The sequence below is a fragment of the Mercenaria mercenaria genome, chromosome 17, assembly GCF_021730395.1.
Source record: "Mercenaria mercenaria strain notata chromosome 17, MADL_Memer_1, whole genome shotgun sequence".
NCBI classification, from domain to species: Eukaryota; Metazoa; Mollusca; class Bivalvia; order Venerida; family Veneridae; genus Mercenaria; species Mercenaria mercenaria.
In genome coordinates, this window is record NC_069377.1 from 26,419,994 (window position 1) to 26,433,043 (window position 13,050).

The following is a 13,050-nucleotide window of genomic DNA, read 5'->3' on the forward strand; positions in this document are numbered from 1 at the left end:
TAAAGTCAGAAATGCAACGTCGTTACCTTCATTTTCAATAAAATCTTAACATAATGTAATTGATTTACATTTTGTTATCATATTATTGTTCGTGCAACGCCCTCGAATTAATAATAGACCGTCATAAAACGCAAACACCCGTTGGACAGAAGCATGTAGGTGTGACCAATCGGTGGACTCCTTACATCCTGCCGCTTGCATATATTCTGCTTCCCGGCTTCTTATAGTTACTAAGACACGACTATAATTGGGGAAGCATTTTAAATAACCGAACACAATATATAGGCATGGAGCCATAGCTCCGAGCCAAAAATAAATAGTTTATGTCTCATAAGAATTTCTTTTAAATATATTATAATTTGATCTATATTTTGAGTATTATAATTAAAAATGGATGCTTATAAGACAACTGCAACCCTATCCATAAATAAAGTTCGAAACATTGCACACAGTGGTCTTGTGGTAACACTGTCTTACTAAGAATTCAGAGGTTGTGAGTTTGGTCCCTGGCTCGTCCAACTTAAAATTACTAACATTTGGATAAGAGTCACATGTATGGGTGCTTCACAAGAGAATTTTCTGGAAATGGGACTTCTTCTGTACCATGCATTACCCAGCCACTAAAATTACAAACAGTCTTCTGGAGGAGTCATACATATGGATTACCGATGGCAAATATAGATAAGCCTAAAATACAGATGATCATTATGGTTGAGGAGTCCAGTTAATATGTTCAAAAACTAAAGTTATACAATATTTTAGTAAGCTTCTTTGTATTCTCATTCAAATTGTGAATGTCTGACTTCTATCTGTTGAAATTTTCAAACAAAGTGCATAGACCATCATTAACAAGGGGGTCATGATGACCCTATATCGCTCGCCTGTTTTAACTTGGCCTTGGAATCATCAAGATAAACATTCATAAAGATAGGGTCATAAATGTGGCCTCTACAGTGTTAACAAGCTTTTCCTTTGATTTCAGTGGTGACCTAGTTTTTGACCCCATATGACCCAGTTTCGAACTTGGCCTAGGAATCATCAAGGTAAACGTTCTGACCAAGTTTCAAGAAGATAGGGTCATAAATGTGGCCTCAAGAGTGTTGACAACATTTTCCTCTAATTTGAGCAGGTGACCTGATTTTTGACCCCATATGACCCAGTTTTGAACTTGGCATAGGAATAATCAAGATCTAATCAAGTTTCATGAAGATAGGGTCATAAATGTGGCCTCTAGGGTGTTAACAAGCTTTTCTTTTGATTTGACCTGGAATCTAACAGGTTTTCGAAAGGAACCAAGATCTTATTGTGACTTAAGTTGTGTGTAAGTGTGGTTAGAATCAAATGTAAAGTGACACTTCTATCATGTTCACAAGGTAAAAGTCAACAAAGGGTTTTGGCTCTTTCAGAGGTCAATCAGGGACTGTAACTCCGGAACCTATGACTGGATCTGATGGATTCATCATCGAATCCAAGATCTATTGTTGTTAAAGATATTTTGCAAGTTTGTATCAAATCAAACCATAAATGAAGTCTCTATATGGCTGCAAAAGCCAAAATAGCAAATTTTGGCCCTTTAAGGGGTCAAAACTCTGGAACCCATAATGTGATCATGCCAGTTTTCAAAAAGAACTGAAATATTATGCCTATACAAGAGCTCATAGAACACAAAATGCCCCCCGCCCACCCTTGATGCATTCAGTAACTGCACAAGGAACAGAAATTATTTGGTCACTGTGCACTTGATGTTTGACATACTGACCTCAAATCATTAATTATGGGTGTTTTACCAGTCATAAGTGACCTCCGTATCAAATGGAATCTGAGACCAAAGCATTCTCTAGTTATTTGCAAAATGTGACCTTGACCTTTGACATACTGACCTAAAAATCAACAGGAGTCATCTGCTAGTCATGATCAACCTCCCTATTAAGTTTTGTGATCCTAGGCCCAAGCATTCTCAAGTTATTGTATGGAATCCATTTAACCGATCCAGGTCATTGTGACCTTGGCCTTTGACCTACTGACCTCTAAATCAAGAGGGGTCATCTGCTGGTTATGATCAACCTCTCTATTAAGTTTCATTTTCCTAGGTCCAAGCCTTCTCAAGTTATCGTCCGAAACAGTTTAACTGTTCTGGGTCACTGTGACCTTGACCTTTGACCTACTGATCTCAAAATCAATATGGGTCATCTGCTGGTCATGATCAACCTCCCTATTAAGTTTTGTGATCCTAGGCCCAAGCGTTCTCAAGTTATTGTCCGGAAACGGTTTAAGTGTTCCAGGCCACCGTAACCTTGACCTTTGACCTACAGATGTCAAAATCAATAGGGTCATTTTCTGGTAATGATCAACCTCCCTATTAAGTTTTGTGATTCTAGGCCAAAGCGTTCTCAAGTTATCGTCCGGAAACTGTTTAAATGTCCCGGGTCACTGTGACCTTTACCTTTGACCTACTGAACTCAAAATCAATAGAAGTCATCTGCTGGTCCAGATCAACCTCCCTATCATATTTCATGATCTTAGGCATAAGTGTTCTTGAGTTATCATCTGGAGACCGTTTAACCGTTCAAGGTCATTGTGACCTTGGCCTTTGACCTACTGACCTCAAAACCAAGAGGGGTCATCTACTGGTTATGATCAACCTCTCTATTAAGTTTCGTTTTCCTAGGTCCGAGCCTTCTCAAGTTATCGTCCGAAACAGTTTAACTGTTCTGGGTCACTGTGACATTGACCTTTAACCTACTGATCTCAAAATCAATATGGGTCATTTGCTGGTCATGATCAACCTCCCTGTTAAGTTTTTTTACCCTAGGCCCAAGCGTTCTCAAGTTATTGTAAGTGTTCCAGGTCACTGTGACCTTGACCTTTGACCTACTGACGTCAAAATTCACAGGGGTCATTTGCTGGTCATGATCAACCTCCCTATCAAGTTTTGTGATCCTAGGCCCAAGCGTTCTCAAGTTATCGTCCTGAAACTGTTTAAATGTTCCGGGTCACTGTGACCTTGACCTTTGACCTACTGACCTCGAAATCAATAGAAGTCATCTGCTGGTCATGACCAACCTCCCTATCATATTTCATGATCCTAGGCGTAAGCATTCTTGAGTTATCATCTGGAAACCGTTTAACTGTTCCGTGTCCCTGTGACCTTGACCTTTGACCTACTGATGTCAAAATCCATAGGGGTCATTTGCTGGTCATGATCAACCTCACTATCAAGTTTTGTGACCCTAGGCCCAAGCGTTCTCAAGTTATCGTCCTGAAACTGTTTAAATGTTCCGGGTCCCTGTGACCGAGACCATTGACCTACTGACCTCATAATCTATAAGGGTCATCTGCTGGTCATGATCAACCTCCCTATTAATTTTCATGATCCTAGACCCAAACGTTCTTGAGTTATCATCCGGAAACCAACTGGTCTACATACCGACCGACATACCAACCGACCAACAGACCGGCTGACATCTGCAAAACAATATACCCCTCCTTCTTGGAAGGGGACCATAACAAATAACGGTGACTACCTGAAATTGCTGTTAAAATTTCATATTTAATACACCTCAAACCAGAGTGAGAGCTTTTTATAAATAAATTATTTACTAAAACAAGAGCTGTCACTAATGGTGACAAATGCCCCCGCAGCACCTTGACCTTTGACCTGGTGACCCCAAAGTCAGTAGGGGTGGTGTACTCAATAAGTACTATCAGCATGTGAAGTTTGAAGGTCCTGGGTGCAGTGGTTCGCATGTAAAGTGCCTTCATGCAAAAAGTTAACGTTTGCCCCTGTGACCTTGACCTTTGACCTGGTGACCCCAAAGTCAGTAGGGTTGGTGTACTCATACAATACTATCAGCATGTAAAGTTTGAAGGTCCTGTGTGAAGTGGTTTGCGAGTAAAGTGCCTTCATGCAAAAAGTTAATGTTGGCCCCTGTGACCTTGACCTTTGACCTGGTGACCCCAAAGTCAGGAGGAGTGGTGTACTCAATAAGTACTATCAGAATGTGAAGTTTGAAGGTCCTGGGTGCAGTGGTTCGCAAGTAAAGTGCCTTCATGCAAAAAGATAACATTGGCCCCTGTGACCTTGACCTTTGACCTGGTGATCCCAAAGTCAGTAGGGGTGGTGTACTCAATAAGTACTATCAGCATGTGAAGTTTGAAGGTCCTGGGTGAAGTGGTTCGCGAGTAAAGTGCCTTCATGCAAAAAGTTAACGTTGGCCCCTGTGACCTTGACCTTTGGCCTGGTGACCCCAAATTCAGTAGGGGTGGTGTACTCAATAAGTACTATCAGCATGTGAAGTTTGAAGGTCCTGGGTGAAGTGGTTCGCGAGTAAAGTGCCTTCATGGAAAAAGTTAACGTTGGCCCCTGTGACCTTGACCTTTGGCCTGGTGACCCCAAATTCAGTAGGGGTGGTGTACTCAATAAGTACTATCAGCATGTGAAGTTTGAAGGTCCTGGGTGCAGTGGTTCGCGAGTAAAGTGCCTTCATGCAAAAAGTTAACGTTGGCCCCTGTGACCTTGACCTTTGACCTGGTGATCCCAATGTCAGTAGGGGTGGTGTTCTCAATAAGTACTATCAGCATGTGAAGTTTGAAGGTCCTGGGTGCAGTGGTTCGCGAGTAAAGTGCCTTCATGCAAAAAGTTAACGTTGGCCCCTGTGACCTTGACCTTTGACCTGGTGACCCCAAAGTCAGTAAGGATGGTGTACTCAATAAGTACTATCAGCATGTGAAGTTTGAAGGTCCTGGGTGCAGTGGTTCGCGAGTAAAGTGCCTTCATGCAAAAAGTTAACGTAGTGACGAACGAACTAACTAACTAACGAACGAACGAACGGACGGACAGTTGAAAACTAATATGCCTCCCTTCGGGGGCATAAAAACATAATAACAGTAACTTTTTGAAAACTGTAATGCCGTGATGTTGACACTACCTGTTTTTTAAATCAATCACTGACACAATGTTCCGTTTATACTTTTAATTTTACTTTCTCAGTGGAGAACCACACAACAAAATAAATAACAAGTTCATCAAAGGTTATCCTGACATTAACAATTAAAGTACATCTAAAAAGTATCAAATTATTTTCTAGTGGAGAACCACATTAATGTAAGCACTTGGAAATCCAAATCTATTCTGCCTTCTGACTTTCTATCTTAACAAAATCTCAGAACAAAATATTTTTCATTGACCAATGAAACTGAAATCTTTGTGTATATATATAACTAAAACAACAAAATAAGCAATCAGATTTTAAGTAGAAGACGGGGTAACATAGCAACATGGTATTTAATGTAACTTAACAACAATCATCACCTACCATTTTATCAGTCATAAAGGCTTAAAGCTAACTACATCAAGACAGATTAATTTGACCTAATCAAGCAATTTAACACATTCTGTTAATGTAACTTAACAACAATCATCACCTACCATTTTATCAGTCATAAAGGCTTAAAGCTAACTACATCAAGACAGATTAATTTGACCTAATCAAGCAATTTAACACATTCTGATTGAACAAAGAAAAAAAAATATGCTATATTACTTCAATGTTTACATTTATAATGATAATTTTTGACATGTATCTATTCTGGCAACATGAAAGAATTGCAACTTAAACATAATTGGATATTTTACATTTTTTTTGTAGATTTGGTCTTTTTAGACTAACAAAAGTTATTAAATTTCTATATTGAATTTTCATAGCATACATTTTTATGAAAGAATTATACTGATTTTCAGCTCCACAACACAACTAATCATAACTTTTACCAGCAATTTAATTGACCATGTAGGTAATACCTTATACACTAGTATTACAGAACATACTAGTAATAGTTATAATATGTATATTGATTCTCCGGGTCTAGAAGTCTGGTTATACAGAGCCTGAGTTACTTCGATGGATCCATAAATTAAATACATTATAATTACACTATTACAAATAAATTGATTATTATCGGACAGCGGATAGACTAGGCGTTTGGCTACCGGATGGCTAGAATGCAGGCTAGGTGTTTGGTTACAGGATGGCTAGAAAGCAGGCTCATGTGTGTCCAGTTACCGGAAGACTAGATACTTCTTTTTCTTATTTCCAGAATTTTCTAAGTATACAGGTACTCACCAATAGCGGATCGCTATCTATAATTTTAGCATGTAGTGAAGAATGTTTAGACTTTCATGATATCTAAACTTACTTACACTTGAAACTATTGCTCGCATTCATATAAATGTTTGATTTATTTGAATCAATCTTTTATGTCTGAAGTTACAAAGAAATATTTAAAGCTGTCTGATTCACCAATTGGGGATCACTTTTGCCAATAGGGGATTACATATAGTTTATCATATTTTCTATCCATTTAAAAATAGATTTTTTTCTGACAAAACATGACTGTGGTATTAGAAAAACATTTCAAGGCAGAATATAATGAGAATCAGTATGGTATGTTTAGAGATACCAGGTAAAGGAATATAGCGATAGTTTTCACAGTTATATTTCTATGTATAATTATATAGCACCAACTATATTTAAAACTAAAATCAAAATACTGATGCACCTTTTGATTACCCATGAAACTGGTGCTCTATTGGTTGAATGGCTCCCGAGACTTTTTAATGGCACTTTTTTCATTGAAGTCAATCAAAAATTCAATATCACATTATTCCTATGAAAGTGTGAGTTTCACTCTTCAAAAAGGTACCAAATTTGTGTGGTTTTATCAAAGAAACTGTACTGGTACTGATGATAAACTCGGACAGATGATAAAGTCGACCACCTTGGAAATATTCGATTGCAATCGGTTATTTATAAAATTGAACACACCATCTAATAGTTTAATTCCACTTACAACACCAACTGGTGTAAATAAAAACAAAATTGGTAAATATTCTGTATAAATAAATGACTTACATTTATCTGTATAAATTTTTTTTATCCAAAATTACTGGGGAAGAGGGTGTTTTTTTGCGTATGCTCACTGTCGCCACATGAAGGCCTGACATTGGGTCACTTTTCATTACTTGATGAGGAATGACTGTTGCAGCTTTTTGGGGAAAGTTTCAATATAATACTACGAAAAATTTTTGTAAATGACAAAGTGTTCGAATTTATCATCAGTCAACCTGCTTACAGTCCCCATTTTACAAACCCCTTTCAGGGCCTCACTTCGTGTGAGTTTGCTTACTAAATTTAAATTTGAATTAAGTAAAGTTTTCAGCAAATGTTAAGCTTTATTTTGGTACCGACCATTGATTACAAATTGCAGAAATAAAAAAGTTACAGGTAAAAAACCTCATTTTCTGTTCGGGTTTATCATCAGTACCAGTAAGGTACCGGTATGCTAAAAAATATTCTACTTCGAAGAATTCAAGAGTGCTAAAATCCAAGGCAGAAAACATGGTTGCAAAGGTAAAGATAAAGGAAGGTAAATTTTATTTACCATCGCTTTGTGAAACAATGAACATAAGTTCAGTGTAGAGCTTTTGAGCGACTCTATTTTGAGAACAATTAAAACCATTATACCTTTATCCCCTAGCAATTTGCTGGTACCAATTTACAGCTAGGTCGACTGAGGCAGTTGTGATTAAGTGCCTAGCCCAAGGAGACACTGCAATGGGAGTAACCAGAAATCAAACCCTGGACCTTCACATCCATACTAGGGAAAGTGCTTATAATATAGCCCTGCCGACCAATGCATCCACAAGAGTTTTCTACTCATGGAACTCAAACTCATTAGATTAGATCAATCTTTTTTGTCTAATATTTGCTAAGTGATAAGTGTATATAACTGGATATTTAGTTAAATATTGTATAGGAAAGATTGCCGTGACATCACGTATTAACATATGTTTATCTGGTGGTGGGCAAAACAATGTTTTTACATTATTTGTGTATGGGGTTGGAATTTATAATTTTTAATATTTACTTTTAATTTCGCTCATTTATGGATTTTCAAAATTTAAAAAGTTTTGAAATACATACACTTTTTATATTTTCGTATTCAACTATCTTTTTTAAAGGAATAACCGCCATAATTTTAATAGCGGCATATAGTGAGTTCACTGTAAATTAATTATTATAAGTGCATGTTCATAATTAATCTATATTTTATTTTTATTAATTAAAATAAATTGCTTGTTTCATAACCTTTCCATTAATCAAAAAATTATTGTTATAATTTGTGTTTTAATAATTTAGAAATTTAAGGCTGTTAGAAAACATCACTTTTAAATAAAAAATTTACAAAAAAACATGAACGTTCGGCATCTGCCCACCTGATCAATTAGTCCAAATAATAGGATGTTTCGGGACAGCGTGATAACTTTTGACTGTCGCTGTCTCCTTCAGTTAGAGGGATGACAACTTTAAAATATCAGAACATAAAATAAATGATCTCGATAAGTCAAATGAGTAAGGCTAACTGTGATTGTACACCGACATATCCAAATATACATATCCGAAATATCTACAGTTTCTCAATCAATATACTGCCGATTTGTCGCTATTAAATGTTACTCGGCAGATTATCATCATAATTACGCATAATATAATGTCTGACAGCTGGGAATGTTCTTCTGAAATTGAGGGAAAATGCCTACAGCTAGATCTACGAATTATAAGGGTCGGACAAGCAATTAATTTTTAATAAACATATATTTACCTGCATAAACTGGAAGTATACATGTGTTGAAACATAATAACGTCACTGCAAAAATAGAAACTGATGTAAAAAAGATCATTTTCGAGCATCGAGTTGATCAACTTGGTTCAATTTGTTGTTGTATCGTCAAATAATTGTGTGTGTGTGTAGTTCGTTTTCGCTATACTATAGCAATGGAATTTATAAATAGAAATCTTGGAAAACCGTTCTATTTTTGGCATTAACTACGCAGTCACTGATCTGTCTTATTGAATACGTATATACAAAGAAGTATTTTTATAGCTCTTTGGTATATAGAATCTAACGCGTGGAAGAGTCTACAGCTGAGTTTGATCAAAGAATTACAAGTCAAATGGTTTATCGCGGCCAGAAATTTGTACAAACCGGACAGAAGTTGCGAAATTGTCATTTGTGCAGGAAAGAAGCGTTTACCGTAATGTCCAGTACTGGACAGGTATAGTGACCATGCACGGACACAGCCAATTTTCTCAGAGGGGGCCGATCCCCTTGCCCCCCCCCCCCCCCCCCCCCCCCCTGTTACTTTTTTGAAATTTAGCAGTTCATTTTTTGCATTCTGGGACAGTTTTATGGACTAACCTGTTAAATTTGGTAAAATGATAAAATCAAGCTTTCTTGAAGGTAAAATTCTTAGTTTCTTTCAGATAAATAATATGAATTATGTCGGGGTCGTATGTAGCAGCAGCCGCATATACTTTACATGCAGTCCTAATGTTGCCTTTTTCGAAAAACATTTTCTTTCCTTCTTGTCTTCTTTCCTTTTTTAAAGATTTTCCAGAGGGTGTCCGGACCCCCGGTACCCCCACTCTGGATCCGCGCATGGTGACATATCATGCTTTCTGTTTATGCAGGTAAACTTGTGTTTGGTTAAATTTCAACAGAGCACAGTTGTTTGAACAGTGTACAAACTCATTACTGTTTTTTCGGGCAAGGGTGGAAAAAAAGTGGTAAACAATGAAAGCAGTAACAGTTTTATTAAAAAAAAATAAACAATGAGACAAACATTTCCAACATCTTGGACGGTTCAAAATCCCATGTTAAACATACGATAAAGCCCGAAACGCGTGAAAATTTTTCTAGCTTTACTGCTTCTAGCTTACTTTTCATCCTTTCGTTTTCGTGCCGTAATCTGTTCATGTGTTTTATTGTCCCATTATGCTGACGGATTGCCGTGTTTGTTGAATTTTCTTTTAAGTAACTATCCTCGACTCCGTGAAAAGGCAGTGAAATTTCTAGGATCAGTCTCTTTTGAAATGCAATAGATCTCGCGATGTCGCGTTGTCTTGTTTTCTCTGTTTTGACGCAACTGACTTTTGAATTTCTACACACCCGACCGTAGTGTCCTTTCTTTTGACATCTGTTACAAATTGCCATTACTGCACGGCATTCACTAAATGAATGAAATAATCCACATTTCGAACACTTCTTGTTTAGTCCATAATAAACGTTATAAGTATTTCTCCGTCGGTTATACGTTCGACGTGTTTCACTTCGCTGGGGAATATAACTCATCTTGTAGAATAATCCACTCGCTTTTTGTGAAGGTACTGGGAAAGTCAAGTAAACATAGAAGTTCCTTGTACCCGGCTTCTACGCCATGTGTGTTGCAGTCAATTCTGGGATGTCGGGTGTATGTAGAACGAACGTTTCTGTGCAATTTTACTATTTTTATTTTATCCACAATAGTTCAAATTAACAAAAGGTATAAATTTATAACAAAATTAGTAGTCAGCTTTTGAACACTGGTTATCCAGTTAATATAATTAGATAAGAAATTTAGTGTCACTTTTAACGTCGGTTAACCGAACTAACAAGAAATTAAACATTAAAGTATAACACGCTTGTTCTGTGGATGTCCACTAACTAACTGTCTTTTCTCCTGGATGCTGCATTATTTCTTATCTTTTCAATTTAAGATCTTCAACCAATGAAATCACAGATTAATATCTTGACAATCAGTATATTCGAATAGCACTCTCTCGTGTTCTATAAATAGAACACACAGCAGTTATACCATAATGCAATGCGCGAATTGCGGACAAGGACAATTTCAGTTAACTTCGAAGGGTATTAAAATGTAACATGCCACCTGAATTGTCTCACCTGTTAACAGAATGAATAAAAGAAACAATAACTAATATAAAGAAACATATTGGAACGAATGTAGGAAATATACAAAACGACGTACTCTTTTTAACGAGACAATTCAAAATATGGTAAGCAAATAAAGAGCACTGTTAAAAAGTATGTTGCATTGCACATATTCTGCAATAAATACTCATGATTAAAATTTTGCACCAGAAAAAGAGTTTAAACTCTTAATAACAAATTACAATATTTTCGAGTTTCGAAACGCCGAAAAAAGCATTTATGGTTAAAACATTTCATGCAAAATGATTTTAATTCATGACTTTTAAAGAACCTACACATATTTCATTTTAAAGAACTGATTCACAAAACACAAGACGCAAACTTGTTGATGATCGACAATGAGGCGGTTGAGATGTCAGCTGTGGTCGGGGTCCGTCAAGCATTTCTTTATTGAAAATACATATTTATGCATGATTTGGTAGAAAAAAATGGTGCTGCATTAGTTTAGCAACATGTTTTATCAGATAGCATCTAAATATTACCTCCGAAAGTCAAATATCTTTATGTCACACTAAGGGGTCATTTGTAATAGAACACAAGATATGTATATCACAGAGGTGTTAATTGTTTCAATGAAGAACTGAATATGTGGCCAAATATGAAATGTGTATGACAGTTTACTTTAAATTATACGTGTTGTTCATCACATTTCGAAATTTTAGTAAACTGAATTATGCGATAATAATATTTTTTTTTACATTCTCAAGTATAAAATTATTAACACTAACGGATGAAACAAATTACAAAAATATAATGTTGATATATGACGGAAACTAAGAAGAACAGTTGGGATTTTTTTTCTGTTCTGTCTTAACATTTTTGTTAATACATTTTTGCTAGTGGGCATCTTTTTTCCCCTAAATATTTCTGAAAACTGGATGTGACACATAATGAACAGAATAATATAATAGCATTATCCATTCATATATTGATGAAAAATCGGTATGTTAAAAAATAAAGACTCTGCTTCTCGGTCTAGTTTATCGAAATTAAAAGTGAAGAAAAAACATTTGTTTACGATGTGCAGGCTTGAAACTTGAACAAAAATACCGAAATAAATGCCAAATCTACGGTTTACTTATGCTATTGTACAGTGAATGCATCGATTGTTTGTCCGCAAATTGAGTCCTGTGCTATTTTTAGATAGCAGACCTTATCGGTGACGTCACAGATCCTTACATACGAGAGAGTGCTATTATGCAAATTATTCTTATACAGTCTTCTTTAGATCTTATCACATTTATGATAGTGATAGAAGGAAGTGGCAAACAATGGAACAAAGACCTTGTTAGAAATTATCTACACTTCGCACTCTTGCATTGCATAACAAATAATCAGCTTAATTATCTACAAATATTACAGAACCTAGCAACTTAAAAGTTTACAGCAGGACACATATATCATCATAACTTCTATTTCATTTTAAACAACTGATTCTCACAACAACAGATGATTGCTAATGAGGTGGTTGGGATGTCAGCTGTGGTCGTAAAACATTTCCTTATTGAAAATACATAATTGTGCATGATTTGATCAGAAAAGTATATGGTGTTGCATAAGATTAGCAAAAACATCCAAAAATTATTACCGAAAGTCAAATATCTACATGTCACACTAAGGGGTCATTTTTTATAAACAGAACTACGTACATTTATATCTCAAAGGTGCTAATTATTTCAACGAAGAACTGAATATGTGGCCGCAAATAATTATGTATGACAGTGTATTTTGAAAGTATACGTGTTGTTCAAGACATTTAGAAATATTTCAATTAATTCAAATTATGCGATCATAAGAATTCATTTGCATTTTACAAAATTTATAAGCGTTAAATTTATAAACACGTACGAAAGACACACATTACAAAAATAATGATGATATATAAATATTACTTTTTTTTCTGTTCTGTGAATAAGTTTGTGTTTTAATTAACGCTTTCGATCAGTATAAATAAATTTTTCTCAGTGAGTATATTTTTTTCTAAAACGTTTTAGAAAGTGGGATGTGTCACAAAATGAACAGAATGATGGAAAAAACATTACCCGCATCTATTCATATATTCAAGAAAAATCGGTATGTTACTGCTAACATGGATATACAATTTCAAAACTGTACTGTCTAGAATTTGGCAAAGTGCGTAGCTCATTATAGATAAAGCGTTTCTCGGCCCAGTTAATAGAAATTAAAGAACATTCTGTTTGCGATGTGAAGGCTAGAAAC

General features: G+C 35.9%; 1 protein-coding gene across 3 annotated transcripts in view; it reads right to left on the reverse strand.

Annotated features, from left to right (window-relative positions):
• LOC128550369 (uncharacterized) overlaps nt 1-8,835 on the reverse strand; it is a 38,410-nt gene extending 29,575 nt beyond the window's left edge. For all 3 annotated transcript variants that reach the window (XM_053529303.1, XM_053529302.1, XM_053529304.1), the window contains exon 1: nt 8,662-8,835. In XM_053529303.1, coding sequence (XP_053385278.1) covers nt 8,662-8,740 — 79 coding nt within the window. In that variant the 5' untranslated portion in view covers nt 8,741-8,835. The remainder of the gene's footprint in view (nt 1-8,661) is intronic.
• Between the last annotated feature and the right edge of the window lie 4,215 nt (nt 8,836-13,050).